The sequence below is a fragment of the Sitophilus oryzae genome, unplaced genomic scaffold (assembly GCF_002938485.1).
Source record: "Sitophilus oryzae breed Bouriz unplaced genomic scaffold, Soryzae_2.0 scaffold_1508_pilon_pilon, whole genome shotgun sequence".
Classification (NCBI taxonomy): Eukaryota; Metazoa; Arthropoda; class Insecta; order Coleoptera; family Curculionidae; genus Sitophilus; species Sitophilus oryzae.
In genome coordinates this window covers 769,816-787,456 of record NW_022146179.1, presented here as the reverse complement: position 1 = coordinate 787,456, position 17,641 = coordinate 769,816, and the positions used below count along the sequence as shown (strand labels likewise).

Sequence of the window (17,641 nt, the reverse complement as noted above, 5' to 3'; positions counted from 1 at the left end):
GTCGATATATCGTCAGTGAAACGTGATAACTTGCTAACTCCATTTTTGATTTTAAGTAAATAATACGTTTAATATATAATCTTTAGGTAAAATAATTATTTTTTCTGACCTCCCTGTTTGATATCCAATCAGTTGATTTAGATAGATTGGATATACCGACTTTCCTTAACCTATAAACCAAATTTCAGCTTTCAATATGCCGAATTAATGATTTAACCAATGCTTATTTAAGATCATGTTTTTGTCAATTCTACACGTTATATTTTTTATCTCGAAAACTATCTATAATATATATAATATAATACAAAAATTATGAGATATCAAAGTAGTTTTCAAAAATGTAATAATATACCGAGTGTTCCATTTAAAATAACAAAGATGCTACCACTTTTAGTACGAAGCGGCAACACTGTAATGCTGAAAATAATTTAGACAGATTTATGCAAAAATTCAAATTTTCAAAAAAATTTCCACCGGTTCTCCAAAAACCTCTAAAGTGTCATGGCCGTGAATCACCCTGTATTATACAGTGTTTACGAAAAGTTTGGCAAAAAAAAAGTTTTTTTTTGCATTGTCGTTTACCTACTAGATTATTTAGTTATACAGGGTGAGCCGAAATGTAAACACTTGTATCATTTACAAATAACTTTTATTCATCATAAAAATAGTTGATAAATTATTGATGCACATATTATCCGTTCGATTTTCAAAGTAAAAGAAGTTAAAACTACACATTTTACATTTACAACTCTTGGCAATATATACACTTATACCTGATTACTAATATTTTACAATCGAATGAGAACAAAAAAAACATTTAATCAAGATCACTGGATAATATGAGTACAACTGAATACAATCATTTTTTCAAAAGGCAAAAAAGACCTATTTATATCGAAAATGGAATGAACAGGATAATTTTTTTAAAAATATCCACGTTGTACTTATTTACATTATTCCTTACAAGCTAGAAACAATCAGTGGCACAGAGACATATAAAATTAAATAGTTAAAAAAATAAATATGCCTTATGGTAAAGCTAATTAATACTGGGTTTGTCGGCAAAAGGTTTAGGAATGCCGGAAAAATAATTTCATTTAAAAATATCCATATACTTTCGTCCTGGAACTGACTTAGACAAATAAGTAACCCTAGAGAAGTTTTTAACTATGTTTTGAACTAAATTTTATCAGATTTTAGAGTTTTATTTTTATCTACTTACGACGGAGTCAGATATTCCCGTAAAACGCCTCTACGTTTACTTATATCTCTGAAAACATAAAAACAAAAATGCACTGCAAAACGTAATGTTAATGCAGACAAAAATATTTTCCAGGGCAGGGATGTCTATGGCAAAGCAATATTAATAAAATCACAGATAACTTCTTTACGGTACAAAAAGACAGCAATACGTAACTAAACTTTCTTAAAATAACACCGAACTGTCAAAAATAACACTCAATACTTTGGTGACAACAGTGACATGTGTCTTTGTAGTTTAAAATAATGATTTGGAGTATTCAAGTTGGTTTATCAAGGTTTTTATTGCAGAACCAATCTAACTTAAATAGATTTTTTGTTGTACCGTTAAAGATTTGAAATTTAAAACAGGGTTGGCAAATATCATGATATTTATATAAATATCAAATATCGGATATATATCGGATATATATCTGATATATATATCCGATATATATCAAGTTTTGATATTTATTTTTGTTTTTATTTTTTACGTAAAACTTCGTTTAGTATCAAGCAAAATCAAGAGCTCAAGCAAATATTTTTATTTCAACTTAATTATTGTTGCTTTGCACATAATAGGAACAACATTAAAACAAAAATATATAAAAAATATACAGAAATTCTAAAAAAATAAACAGAACTTCTAAAAAATAATCAGGATTTCTAAGAAATAAACGGAAATTCTAAAAAATAAACGGAAATTCAAAAAAATAAACAGGTATTCTAAAACTAACAACAAACAAATTTATATTTGATTTATTAATTTTATTAATGGTAATGGTAAATCATCGTCAGAGTCAGGGTGCATCCACACTATCTTAGAAACGGCGTAACGACCTTGAAACGATTTCCAGCAATTCTATTGGCTGAAAAATTCATCTTTCAGAAATTTTATTTTTAGCCAATAGAATTACTAGAAATATATTCAAGGTCGTTACGCCATTACGCCGTTTCTAGGTGTGGATGCATGTGGATATATATCAAGGTATAAATATCATGATATATATATATATATATATATATATCCGATATATATCACTGATATATATCATGCCAACCCTGATTTAAAAAGTAATAATAAGGTATTGAGTGTCATTTTGATGTCTTCAGGACACATAGACGTTATTTTTTGACAGATTTAGGGTATAGACTGTTTTGTCATCTAGTTCTTGTTAATTTTCAAAAAATTGCAGATAGAGATTGGCTCAACCAAATCATAGATTGTAGTTCGAAAGGCCACTGTTATATATACTAATTGTATACTATATTATTAATTATCATAATAATTTTATATAATATTATATACTATGTATTATATATTATTATTTTTTTTTGTCACAAACGACTCTAGAGTATGTACTTTGAGTAAAGTTTTGAGTCAAGCCCACTCCTTTCCAGAATCCTGGATCCGCCCCTGATTGTGGCCAGACGGTATTTACGTTTAGTTAGTTGTAAAATATTAGTTATATTCAAAAAAAATATGTCATAAATATTAAGTTATTATGGACATTTTTTTTTCATCAGTAGTTGCAGAGCTGCAAACTTAAGTCATTTGATTTTAAGTCATATTTCGAAAGCCGACTTAAGACTTAAAATTTAAGTCTTTTTCAAAATGACTTATGATTTAAATCTTTATTCCGAAAAATTCCGAATCTTTAAAAAAAAAATGCAACGGTCTAGCTACGTTGAAATACCGGTCTCCATTAGAACACCGAAGTTAAGCGACGTAAGGCGATACTGCTGGATGGACGAGTGACCGGTTCGAAACTCTGTATCGTGCTGTTGTTCCAGGGAAAAGTGTAAAATCTATTGATACACACTGCTCATTCACGCAGGTTCGAGGCCGGATGAGATCGGATATCTTGTGAGTAAGAGTTGATTTAGACACTTCCTACAGGAATTTATTCGGGTATCCTTCATGTTTAAGAAAACATAGCTAAGTATTAATAAAGTTATATTCACTCTAGTTTTTTACCACTTATCCAGTTATCTACAGAAAATTAAACTTGTTTTAAATAAAAAAAAGTTGTAGAAAATCTCTCAAATAGATAATGATATAAAAATATGTCATTATATATTTTTTCCGCATTTCTTCCAATCAGAAGGTTTTCAGATACAGAAGAATTTTTATCTACGCGAAATGTGAAAATATTCTGTTTTCAAGGAAGTTTTTACTCGATGATCAATTTTTTTATTTTATTTTATTGTGAACTCATATTTTCCTAAATACATATCTGTGAAACTATGGCGAGTGCCACGACTATACTTTGCCTAGTTAATAGACCACGACTATACAGCTACGTCAGTGGTCACATCACAGAAAAAGAACAAAGGATTTGACAAGGAGTAAAACTACTAGTTTCCTTATACTATGGTAAAACTGTCAAAAAAGAACGCCATGTGTGATCCCTTTAACTATTACAAAACAAACGTAGAAATATTCTCGGTAGACTTAATACACAGTTGAGAAGTGGTTGCACGTCAACACAGTCATCATTTTAGTCCTAAATGAATCGACGGAGGTAGGTAGAAATCAAAATGATAAGCGCTAAACGTACAGAGTTGAGTCCTTAACATACGATAATATTAACGATTTGTACTTGGAGATATTCAAGGAAGCATTCGGCTTAGCGCTCCAATCTTTGGTTCAAATGGGGCCCCGGGCCTATAGGGCAGATTATGAGATCGCAAACGGTCAGTCGGCGGCGCTACTACGCAACGTCTCTTCAGCCATCATCAGCCGAACCTCTCCTTCACCAGGAACATGAGCTTCTTCTTACCTTTGTATGCCACCTAAAACATTAAAAATAATAATAAAACAATGATTAATTAAATTTAAAGAAGGCGTCCATTCTTCTCAAAGACACTTTAACTAAATTAAAAAGAAGTAGGAAAAAGGCTCGGTCTCAACGTTAATATTAAGTTAAACAGTGACACGTGTTTCGCTCATACGAGCATCATCAGACAAATAAAATTGAATTATTAATATTAATTGAGTGTTGTTTTAATATGTAAAATGTGAACGTGTATGTGGATTGACTTTAACTGTATTTGTCTGATGATGCTCGTATTCTCGTATGAGCGAAACACGTGTCACTGTTTAGCTTAATATAAACCTTGAGACCGAGACTTTGAGTCTTTTTCCTACTTCTTTTTAATAATTAATTAGAATTTTCGTGACGGAATAAATAACGATATTTTACCTTTGCGTTCCGAACAATACAAAAGAAAATTACTAAAACATTTATTTTTTCTCAAAACGAGAATTTCTAACTAAAGTTTCCAATTTTCGGCATCGGGATCCCGTTTTGAAATTCCGGGATAAAAACTATAATTCCGGGATCCCGGAATTGACTCTTAGAATGAGAAATATAATTTAAAGAAATACTTAATAAAATTACAGCTACATATATATCAAAAGATAATGAGAAAATAGTTTTATTGAAATAAACAAAAAAAGTAACATTCATATTTAGTAAGTAAAAATAATATAATTCTTGTAAGAAAAAACAAAATATAACACGGAAATATAAACCGGAAATATATATTGAAGCTCTACTTACTATAAATAATATATGATCTTACAAAGACTAAAGGCGTATAAATTCTAATCATTTTAGATTGAGTTTTATTTTTTTTCGAGATTCCGGGATTTAATGCTGGGGTACAACGTTAGATCTTGATACAACATATTGATATCAATTTTCCTGCCTTTGAACTTGAACGCTACATACAACCGGCGTTGGGTAGGTGGAAAATTTTACATACTCTGCCATATTTTCTACACCAACGAAATGTCTACGTTTTGTACATGTCCAGATGTAGAAAATTAGTTTGTATATTGAAAATTGAAAGCCATTTTTTGCATTTTGATTTGAACAAAAACGATCTAAAAAATGAAAGGAAATAAAATATATCTATGAATTAAAATAAACTGTTACTGTCACATATCACCTCCTGGGGCAATCTTTAATAGGATTTTTTTTCTAATCTAAGAATGGATGCAGGCTGTTTCTCAAAAACTACTTCGCTGGAAATTATTTTCAAATTCCAAAAATGTTTGCTAAGAGGTGCATCTTTTTCTCATATGCGCATGAACAGGTTTTTGAATGCACGTGAACGATTTTAAATATTTCTGTGTAAACACTCATTTTTTTTTGTTATAGCGTGTTTGTTCTCTCTCTTTATTCTTAAAATAAGGACTGGTTTGGGTTGTAACAGAATTAAAATTAAACAAACCGGGGTCCTTTAAATGAGCATTTCTTTCTTACTTATCGATAACACGCAATATAAACTTCTTTTCAATAGTTTTTGCCATGGTACCTAGAGGGAGTTGTTTTACATCATATCCGCTATTGCGCGTTTGTATATGAATTTTAAATAACAGGCTATATCGCTTTTTGCGTGGTTTATAAATTACAAAATTCGTGAACTCTGATAAATCGTACCTAAATGATATTGAACATAAAATAAAACGTTTTAATATTTTAACATAAACTATTTACCTTTTTTTTGTTTACTAGTATAATTTAAAATAAGACTTTCGTAGGCATACGCGCCAGCTTTATTTGTTCTCTTACCTCACTTTAGAAAGTCATACAAAAAGAGACATAACCAGGCATTTAAACATTTTATGTAAACTCGCAATAACTGTTGTCATGTCAAACAACACCCTCTAGATATCACAGCAAAATCTATTCAGTCAATGTTTATATAGCGGAGTATTAAAGAAGATATGATATTTTAAATTGACTGTTATTTTCTTTAATTCATCTAATCCAAACACAGTTATTGTTATTTTAAAGAAAGCAAATTTAACGTTCCCCAACAACTTTATTATGAGATACAACAGAATATATTATTCCAAAAAAAATATATATTTTTCTTTCTTTTTATTATTAGAATATTTTTTCCTAAAGTTATACAATAAATAAATTCTGAGATACATCCGGCGTCCATTTTCAGTTCGCACCCTTTGCAATAATATCGACATTTAAAAAATCGGAATCGATTTATTTGAAATATCGATAGTATTAATCTGTTTACAAACATTCCACTAACTTACCTTCATATTCTCTATAAGCTGCGCAAACTGCGAGTGTCCATCATGGGCTAACGCAAAGGTGTCTCTTGCCCGGCCCAAAAAGTCAATAAAATCAGCATAGTGACGTGGCGATATATGCGTTAGCCTCGAATGGGTGGTGTTGATATAAGCTGCTACAGCAGCCTCTAAAAGAGGTCGTAATGGTGGACGATCAAAGGAGAGAGGCTTAGGTCCCGGCGCCGAACAGCCCCGCCTATGGGGCCCGTGTTTGACATCAGGGTGAGGTCCAGCCAATGGTGGGCCTCCAGGAGCGGAAGCGCCGCATCGTCGTAAGACATCGCTCAGTACAGTGGCACATTGTACGTTTTTAACCAGGAGCGGAACCATATGGCCCAGCTCTGTCTTGCCTAAAGAATGAGCTAAAGCCATTGCCCAATGAATATCGTTAATAGCCGGATGGGTGTCTTGGTTGTAGGCTAGATGAACGTTTTTCATGGCGAGCATGGCAAGTTTGTAGGCCCTCGTAGGGTAGCCTCGGTGTTCCATGTAGCGAGCGATGGTAAATAATTGTGAAGAAGTCATGATGTGTGAGGCGGCGTCGACTACTATTTGGTAGGCTGTTTCAAAAGCTAAAGCCTCGTTTTCGCATAGAGTCAGCGCGTTTAAGGCACAGTTAGGAGGATCCTAAAACAAAATTGACATAAGATCAGTTTGATTCAATTAAGCACAATTACAGCATGTTACCTTGGTGGCACATTGTAACGCAAGTGTCCTAGCACACCCGCTCAGTTCTTCTTGCTGCGGGAAACTCAGCTGCAAACGAACCATAGTGCCTCTTGACATGATGGTTGTAGCAACAGGACCGGCAGCCTCTGTAGCCGTGAAAAACTGGAACCAATTCTGCATGAGAGACACCAGCGCATCTAATCCCAGTTCTACTGCGCAGGTCACTAGCCAGCGTACCATCTCCCTTCGACGCCAATTGAGCGAAGACAGCGTCATGCGCATCACCTGAAGACCCAGCTCGAAAGCTACACTGAGAAGTGTTGGATGCCTTGGTCCACTCTCAGGTGTTGCAAAGCGAAATGCGTCTTGGGCGAGCTTGAAGAGGTGTGAAGAGCTGTGAATGTGGCGCTGAGATGACTCTAAAACCGTGCGAAGTCTCATAACCTCTCCTTTGGCCGCGCTCAACATGGTGCTGCTCAGGGCGCACTGCTGACTCTCTATGTGTCCCAGGGTGAACCAACGTGGGGGCCGGCCAGCTGCGGCCCCACTAGAGCCCCCCTGACTTTCATCAGCCTCTTCAAGTAACGGTAATCTCATAGCTCTTAGTCCCACTTCATAGGCCAAGTCTGGGTAGAAATTGAGCAAAGAGAGGAACAAAAACCTGGCGAATGTATGCATGGGGATGGATTCTGGATGAATTCCGATACCCAGACCGCTAGTTGGCCCGCCTTCCAGTAAAATGATCGCTTGTCTTCGTAGGACTGCTACCAGGCTATTGTCTAATTCAATTTCTTGGAGTTTGGCTATTAAACGGTCTTCTTGTTTACAGGCTTTTTCTTGGGCATAGAGTCCCACAGGCATGACTCTCTGCTGGCCCAGGCCGATGAGGGCTATTTCGAAGGCTAGGGTGAGGTAAGTTTCTGAACGGTCCCTGGAACCCACTACTGGAACGTGGTGGTATCTGGGTCTAAGGTTATTCAGTTGCTCATCCATACTCACAAAATCTAGAACAGTTAATGTATAGAATTAATATAATAATTATAATTTTAATATTTTATAATATACAAAGAACCTCTTAAATAAGTACTTGTATTTTAAATTTTTTCTTTGTCATTTTTAAAATAAATTAAAAATAGCTGATTTATTTAACTTTCAAAACCAAAAAAACGCAGCACTACAAAGTTTCTAAAATATCTCCGAAAACATTGTAATATACAGATTAATCCATGACGTAATAACAGCGTATTTACCGAGATAACTAGGTGTCCGAGGTCTTTGATCATCTGGAACTGTGGAAGCATCAGCTAAAGTATCAAATAGACACCCTATTGGGTCTAATGGGTGTCCCACCCAACCATCAGGATTTGCGGGTGCCTTGGTGCTAGTTGTAGAGCAGGAATTACTTCCGCAGGATCCCTGACATCGTGAAACGCAAGGTTTGGACTGCGACCCCGAAGTGCTGGGCTGTTGTTGCTGACTTTCGTGCCACTGACGCTGGGCTTGAAGCTGTTGCTGTTTCATGGTACGAACCACGGAGACAGCTAATCTTAGAGCTGCCTCTGCGTGGCCATGGGAACGCAACGAGTCAACTCTTGCTGCACACCAAGGAATGGATTCTGTTCACAATAAAAAGTTATAAATACTAAAAATATTTTAATTATTTTTTATGAGGTCATACCATGCCATAGCGGTTGGCCTTGGGAATTAAAGCTACCATTCAAACTGGAATTGTCAGGAACATGGGAACAGTAGGTGTCGCTAGATAGTATGTTTTTCAAATGCATATTATCCCAGGACATGTTCACTGCATCTAAAGCTCTAATAAAATAATACTTTATTATTCCAAAAAAAAATGACTACGTAAAGGATGTACAGTACGTCTGCTGGATCTGTGTCTATGAAAGGAATGCGGACAAAAAACATTTAAATAAACAGCAATATATTTTATACGTCGACTTGACGAGTACGTCACCGGAAATCGCTCCGCCCACTCATTTTATTGGCTACTTGCAAATTTGTCGAATTTTTATTGATGGGACGCATCGTCTTATTTTTTACGAAAAACATCGAGAGAATATCGTTTCCCCTCTCACGGATACCTCGTAGCTACAGAACGGACAAACGTACTGTATATGTCATCCAATCGTGATACTAACCTATGAAATATCGTTCTGGGTAATGATGGTTTGCTTTGGTTCTTTCCGTTGGAGAACCGCAGTCTTTTGTTGCCTCTCTGAGTATAGCTGGGTTGCTGTTGTTGCTCGTCTTCATCCGAATCGCTGGAGGTATCCGAAGAAGAGTAGCTCCTATTTCTGTCTCTATCTCTCTCTCTGTCACGTTCTCTCCTATCTCTTCGTTCAGAATACCTGTCTCTCTCATGCCAGTACCTATCCCTATCTCTATCTCTGTTTGAATAAGAGTCTCTATGTCCTCCCACTTGTTGTACGCGAAAATCCGGGTCTTCCGGAGGGCATACGTCGATACGAACCCACTTTTCAAGCAACGCTTTCCACTGATTCTTATCTTGTTGTGTACATCCGGGACTTAAAGCTATACAAACCCATAAAGAACCCAATTGGTCCCATAACTGTCGACACTTATCGGTCATTGCTGTTCCTTGACTCTTCCATAGAACTAGTCTGGGGTCCCCTAAAAATTGTTCGGTGATAAGCGTGAGCATACGTGCTCCGTTGGAGTCCTGCGCTCGTAGCATTTCGCGAACTTTTGAAAAAAGGGAGTTTAGTTGTTTGTTGGCATTGTAGTAGGCTCCTTGGGCGAGGTATGAGCGTACCTGTTCGCAGACTTGAGTCTCGTCGAGATGCCAGGAATGGGCATCATCGGCTGCGGCGCCTGCTGTAGGATCAGGAGCACCTGCAATCTAAAATTAAAAAGGGTTATATTTTAAATTCATGATATCTGACGATATGACATCACAAGTGGGTAAGAAAGTTAAATATCGTTAAAATGGCACATAACAGATTGGAAATTTGACTGCTTTTGATATTTATGGCCTGTCCACTAGATTTTGCGCATCGAACAGAAGATATTAAACTCATATAACAAGAACAGAAGTATATTAAACTCATACAAAAAGTAATTTCCAAAAACCAGAATTAGTAGGTAAAAAATATGATATAATGTGTATTCAAGACTCAAGATGATGCTATATTATCCAACAAGTGAAGGAAGATTTCGACGGACGAAATCCGAAAAATTACAGAAAATATAATTTAGCTGTGAATTAAAAGGACAGGCACAGCTGTCACTGTCATGTATCCTCCCGTTGGATCCACAAAACATCCCCCTTTAGAACTTTTTCTTTAATGGCCATAAGCTGGAGTAAAAGCCCAACCGCCCGAACAAACACTAGAAAAGTCGTGTACTTGTATTAAAAAAAAACACCGAACAAACACACAAGGAGTCGCGCATAACTTTTTCAATTTAAATTCAATATTCATTGTTTTCAAACTATATTATTAGACCAAATTTTTCACCACAAAAACTTTATTAAGTAGGCCTTGTTTTTTGTGAAATAACATGACATTGAGCCCTAAAGTACATTTTTTGAAACTTTATATTTGAAAAAAAAATCATCAAAATCGGACTATAAACACAGATTTTATGGAGGGTGCCCGGTCTTGAGTGGGTCACACTGTATGTCAGTTGCCGTCTAAAATGTCATCTTGATTCTTTGATCTTGATAACAAAAAGTTAGTTATTGTCAAAAGTAGTTAAAATCATGTAAAATATTAAAATTTACAATTTATAATTAGATATTTTATATTATTTCAAAAACAAACACAACAGTACACCGTAATGTTGATATGCAGGTTCAAAACAAAAAGCGACGTTATATTTTTCAGTTTTCGTTGTCAGCTGCGGAAGTTTCAGTGATTTTAGTGTTGTCGGCGATTTTTATTTGTGAAATAGAAATATTGCGTTTGGATTGCAAAAATAAAAGTGGAAGTTTTATTGTAATGTAAGTAAGCGTTTGTCCATTTTATATTTTACTTTTTTCATACCTACGACAAATATACATATATTGAAATTTTATAATTCGTTTTATTTAAAAAATGTTAGAAAACAAGCTTGTAATCCTATAATTGACATAATTGTTATGTAATATATTCCATTTAAATGTAATATATTACTTTACAATTAAAAAAATGTAAATTTAAAAAATATATTAAAAATATATACAGGCATTAATTGAAATTTTTTGAGTGCGAACAAACACGAGAGGCGCTTTATTATTTCTTAACATGACAGACGAAGTTCTAAAGGGGGATGTTTTGTGGTTGGATCAGACTAGTTGCTAGAGTACACTGATCTCTCTGAACGAAATAGAAACACAAATTACTGTTTATGCATTTCAATTAAATATACGCCAGAAGTTACAAAATGGTTGCTAGCGCAATTTTAGAACATTAAGGCCGACCGCCCACGGTGTGACTATTTTGAGACAAAAGTTGCACGCACATGGATGCAACTCATTCTGAATCAGTTTCAGTCAGTTGGTATAGCATTTCTATTTAATAATCTTCACAACGTCAAAATTCCGACTATTCAGAATCAAATGATGAAGACATCATTGATTATTATCAATACCAATCAAGAATTTTATATTTAAAGAGTTTCTTCGTGTTTCTCAACCTCTCCAACGATCAGTTTTTGATTGCCCATTTTGATGTAATAGCCCTGGTCACTTTATTTCCGTGGTCTGTACTTTAATGTACAAATTGAGATAAATATGTATTAATGTATTAATAGAGATAAATATATACGACCAGTTGACACACAGAGAGACAAGATAAAAAGCGGCATACGTGTTATCGGTTCGTATGAGAAATAAAATAACAAACGAAGATAATATATAGTTAATTAATAATTCTCATTTATGTTAGACATTTGTTTAAGAACCTATTACAGCTGAAGTAAAATGAGTAACTAATTGTGAAAAATAAAGTTCCAACCCTAGATGCAAAATTTTTCGTAAATACCTACTTATATTGTGCGGTTTGAAATTTTGATGCAAAATCCGGAAATACCGCATAGAAGAAATGTATTAACCTAACTTTCATCTTTTTTTAATATATTTGATTTTTCATTTAAGCTGTCTACAGTCTACATCACTGTCTTAAGGCTTAAGGTACATTCAGGCTGAGGGTGCATCCAAATTACCCTAGAAAAAGCGGATCGGCGTATCGGCGTAACGACCTTGAAACGATTTCCAGTAATTCTATTGGCTGAAAAATTCATCTGTCAAAAATTTCAGCCAATAGAATTACTGGAAATCGATTCAAGGTCGTTACGCCGATACGCCGTTTTTAGGATAGTGTGGATGCACCCTGAGAGCGTCGAGCGTCGCGTCGCGTCGAGCCGTTCAGCCTGGAAGCGCCAGTTCAGCGTCTTGTAAGACTGTTTTTTACATTTCTAGTTTGTAAAATGGCTTTAAAGAGAGCAGTTTATTTAATTTTACTATTAGAAATGTCATATTCTGCATTTAAATAATATACAAAAAAGTAAGAGAACCTACCTAAAAAAACAGAGACATTTAAATAAAAAAATTACATTTAAAAATTTAGAATAGAGTGCGGATTACGCACCTTTATATTTCTACATTGTAACAATTTTGCGTCCCCAAGTGTATTTTTGCCTGGACTTCGATGATTTCGAGCCACCGAACGCTACAAATCTCGCCGAGAAACAATTCAGATTGAACTTGACGCCCGACGCTAGCGCAACGTCAGACGCGACGTTTTCTGCCTGAACGGTCTAATTTTCGACGCTACGCGGACGCGACGCGACGCTCGACGCTACGCGGACGCGACGCGACGCTCGACGCTGTCAGCCTGAATGTACCTTTACACGTTAAAATCTACACCACGCAGTTTCCATGATCAGATCGGTATAATTTTTATTGTCTAGATCTTATTCTATTTATCTGGCGCTTATAGTTCTGTATATACAGCTTACTTCGTATTAATATTCATGCTTAAAGCTAAATTTGAATGCTATTCAATCGGTTTAGAAGATGGAAAAATATTAACTACTCAAACATCCTACCTGATTGATTTCACTACGTTGTTGAAGTATCTCGTCAGCTAATTTCTGCGCTGTAGGTAATACTTCTGTGTGATGCTCGGCTATGAGGTATTGCACAAACTTTTGCAGCTGTTGCCGATCCATTTGCAAAAGGGTCTCTAAGAAAGAAACAAATATATTTACCACCGATCCTTAACAAGTTTATTTAAATTATAGGTACTTGTTCTCACTTAATTTTTTCTCGTTTTGGCTTTTGAGATGGGATAAGTTGACGTGATACGAATTAGAGATATACAGGGTCTCAATATTCCGTGGCCATAGAACTACCTACGTTTTGGAATCAAAATAAGTTCATTTGACGCAATTTACCTCTATATCAAAGTTTAAAAAATAACACATTTTTTAAGATCCGTTATTCCGAATTGAATTAAATTTGGGGTGCCTGTGTTTTGCTAAGTGGTTTAACATTTGACTTTCACAAAAATCAATCAAAAGTACGGGAAGGGTGAAAACTACCCCCTATCCCTACATAAATTTTAGTAGAAATATTTTACAACTACAATGGCGAAAGATTTTTTTTTTGGTAAAATGGTCCTTTTAGTATTTACTACATTTCGTGTCTCTTGTAAAAAAAACGCCACCGCGCATGCGAAATAGCGCGTTTTTGAGAAAGACACGTTTTTTTAAGCTGTCTTACAAAAAACGTTTCTTCTCACATCAAGTTATGGTATAGGCGCATAAAATCTAGTATGCGCTAATAATCTAGTTGGCGAAAATATGCTTCAGAAAATTTAAAAATTATTTTTGATCGTTGCCATCAGACAAATAAAGCACTTTTGTATAGAGGTAAATTGTATGCAATTAACTTATTTTGATTCAACAAATACGTGCTGCTCTATGTCCAAAGAATATTGGAACTCTCTATATATTTAGTAGGTCTGCTTTTGCAAAAAATTCTCAATTTTTTTCGATATTTATGCAATATGGCGTTTTCTAGAAGAGACAAAAATGTAGTAAACACTAGGGGGACTATTTTACGAAAAAAAAAGCAGTCGTCGGTGGAGTTGGAAATTATTTCTACTAGAATTTATGTAGGGGTGAGATAGTTTTCACCCTTCCCGTACTTTTTTATGATTTTTATGAAAGTCAAATCTTAAAGCACTTAGCAAAACATAGGCAGCCAAAATTCAAATGGAAATAACGGTTTTTAAAATATCTTTAAACATGTGTTTATTTTTTTAGTTTGATGCCCTCTAACGGACAAACGAAGCACTTTTGTATAGAGGTAATTTGTGTCCAATGAAGTTATTTTGATTCCAAAAACACGCAGTAGGTGGTAGTAAGTTGGTAGTAGTTATGTCCACGGAATATTTGGATACCATGTATATGTTGCGGTTAAAGTCGACATTAACAGGTTAATGTATGGGTTTGGTTTTGTTTTTTGGTTGTTTTGTTGTGTGTTATTCTCGAGATTAACTGGGTAATGCCGATATTAACCGAATATCGGACCTTAACCATAACATATACAGGGTGGTCCAAACTGTATTCCGGAAACTTCGGCAGTATATTTTGCAGATAAAAATAAGTAAAAAAGTTCGTATAAATGTATGTCCTAAAATGCTTAGTTTTGGAGATACAGGGTGTAGAAGTTACAATTTTATTTCGATTTTTTCCAAATAATTTCTGAAGTAACGTCAACATTGGGATGAAAATTGGTGTCTGGGAGTTTTTTGACACGACAAATCTGATTTTCATGTCAATATGACTCCTACTTGTAGAGGGCGCCACCTACATATTTTTAACTGTTTTGAAGAGTAATAACTTTTCGTCCGTACCTGTATAAAACAACTGAGTAAAAAAATATGCATTTACAACGTTTTTTACGTAATAAATGTCTCTTAGTAAAAATCGCTACGAGTAATGATTCTCGAGATAATTGGAATCGAAATTATCAAAACCTGTCATTTTTGTCATAAATTAAGCATGTTGACTAAATAGTTATTAGGCTGAAATCATAAATTTGAAATGTTTTTGTGCTAAAAGTTCTTTGTCATCATTTTTTCTCAGAAAAATTTAAGATTAATTAAAAAAAATAAAAAGTTCCCAAATTTACCATTTCAGTCAAATATCTGTCTACTCAACATGCCTATTTTTTGTCAATAATGACATGTATTGACTATTTCCATTCTAAATATCTTGAGAACGGTTGATCGTAGCGACTTTTACCAAGAGACATTTTTTACGTAAAAAATCACAGAAATGTATATTTTTTCACTCAGTAGTTTTATACAGGTACGGACGAAAAGTTATTACTCTCCAAAACAGTTAAAATACATGTAGATGGCGCCCTGTACAAATAGGAGTCGTATTGACATCAAAATCAAATTTCTCATGTCAAAAAACTCCCAGACACCAATTTTCATCCCAATGTTGACGTTACTTCAGAAATTAGTTGGAAAAAATTGAAATAAAAATGAAACTTCTACACCCTGTATCTCCGAAACTAAGCATTTTAGGGTATACATTTATACAAACTTTTTTACTTATTTTTATCTGCAGGATATGCTCCCGAAGTTTCAGGAATACAGTTCGAACCACCCTGTATATTATATCTAGGGAAAAAAATAAAACAATTTATAGTTTTTAAAAAATATTTCATTAAATAGGATAATTAATATTATAATTACGACTGTACATTATATAAATATTAAATTAAGAATCTTAGAATTATTTAATGTGCAATGGCATTAAACCTAGTCCAGAACTACTACTTTTTTTGCCCTTCCACGAACTCTTCGCGCCTGATTTTCTCGGAGACTTCCCAGCATTTCTCTTTCGTCTTTTGAACCCGCCTTTATTACCCTTCCATGTACCCTTCCTTTTGTACCCTCCTCTACGTGGTTTACTTGAAGACGACGAAGATAAGTCTGCGAAAGATTCAAAAAGATCGTCTTCATCGGGTCTGCATTTCATCGGTTGTTCTTCGGCCACCTGAGTCAAGGGTAACATGTCATCGTACTTTTTTCGATAATCTGCGGTGATTTTCAGGAAGTACTGACCGTACTTGTCAAAATTTGCCGTCGTGACGTGCTGGATTTTCAGCATTTCGTCGCGAGTTTGGGGAAGGACGTCGCTCATGCTTTTTATAGCGGAAAGATTCATTATGGATGACAGAGTAAGGTTTCTTTCCATGGCTAAACGACGACATTCTTCCAAGAGGTCTTCATGGCATCGTACCTATTAAAAAAACATACATTGTTTTTTACACATTTTTCATTATCGACTTATTACAACAAAAAAAAAATTAAGGTTAGTTGACGGGATCTAAAAAATTATCAAAATTAGATTTTGTTGTTGAAGATTATACAGGGTGAGTCTTAAATAAGTGCAAATATTTTTAGGTATAGTATTTTTCGACCTCAGAAACACGACTATGAGTTTTTTTCGCGAAAAAAAAAATCAAAATTTATATTGGGTTGTATATTTTGGTATTTTTATTATATTTTTTTATTTTTTTTTTATTTTAAAAGTCCCAAACGGTTTTTTTTGTATTTAATTTTTGGCGAAAATATTTATTCACTCAGATGCAAAAAAAACAGAAATTTTTGGTCAAATTTAAAGTGTAATATTTTTGTTATTTTTAGTTCTATTATCATGATTTTTTTAGCAACTTGTAAGTAATTATATCAACTTTAATTTGTAAACTCAGTTTTTTATAAATTTTAGTATTTGGCATATTATACAGGGTTAATCGAGTTGTTTTTTTACCTTAACTTTAAAACACCCTGCACAATAATTTCGTGTGTAAATTTTCTTAAAATATAATTTTACGGTCAGAACCATGTCTCCTGAGCATTTTGTTTTTTGGATCATGTCAATAAATGCCTTGGTTAATTTTTAAGAGCGAAATGAACTTGACATCAACAATTTGCAATTTTTTCAATTATCATTTCTTTTTGAAGTTATTTTTCAATATGAGAAACCGACTTTGGTGATTATTGTAAACTATATACTACTATGAACTACCCATCATGTTCGACGTTTGGGACATGCTTAGCAGGGTTAGAGGTCGCGAAGCAGTACCAGCTTCATTAAATGAACTTCGGTTGGTCCTTAAAGAAGAATGGGAAAGCATAACGCAATGATATATGCAGCCTCAATGACAATATGAACGGACGTATACAGGCAGTTATAGCATGGTTATAGCACCCAAGAGAAGCAATCCAAAGTATTAGGATATTTTTTAAGATTTTTTTTCTGTTTGTAGACTTAAGTATTACATATGCTTTCTTTAATATAATTAGTTCTGTTATCGTTATTAATGTTTATTAAAACCAGCAGTGTATCGTTAGCCTGAAACGTTTTATTTTTATTTAGTATAAAGTATCCAATGCAGTGTAATATGATATTACGACAATAGTAACCAAAACCATCTCGACATATTAAAAAATTACATCAAAAAGTAATGATAATTAAAAAAAATTGCAAATTGATCGTGATTAGTTCATTTCGTTCTTAAAAATTAACCAAAGGATGTATTGACATGAATCCAAAAACAAAATGCTCAGGAGTCATGGTTCTGAC

At 34.2% G+C, this 17,641-nt stretch overlaps 1 protein-coding gene across 3 annotated transcripts in view; it reads right to left on the bottom strand.

Annotated features, from left to right (window-relative positions):
• Nucleotides 1-3,547: 3,547 nt before the first annotated feature.
• The window catches only part of LOC115878344 (zinc finger SWIM domain-containing protein 4-like), an 80,194-nt gene continuing 66,100 nt past the window's right edge, over nt 3,548-17,641 (bottom strand). Inside the window, exons 4-10 of one of the 3 annotated variants that reach the window (XM_030894810.1) lie at nt 13,079-13,215; nt 9,169-9,890; nt 8,691-8,830; nt 8,263-8,628; nt 7,031-8,016; nt 6,308-6,970; nt 3,548-4,035 (exon numbers count right to left, since the gene is read on the bottom strand). In XM_030894810.1, the coding sequence (XP_030750670.1) occupies nt 3,979-4,035; nt 6,308-6,970; nt 7,031-8,016; nt 8,263-8,628; nt 8,691-8,830; nt 9,169-9,890; nt 13,079-13,215 (3,071 nt within the window). In that variant the 3' untranslated portion in view covers nt 3,548-3,978. Of the gene's footprint in view, nt 4,036-4,761; nt 5,132-6,307; nt 6,971-7,030; nt 8,017-8,262; nt 8,629-8,690; nt 8,831-9,168; nt 9,891-13,078; nt 13,216-15,721; nt 16,295-17,641 lie in introns of those variants that run through there. The other 2 variants (XM_030894808.1, XM_030894807.1) reach the window with 2 other exon arrangements.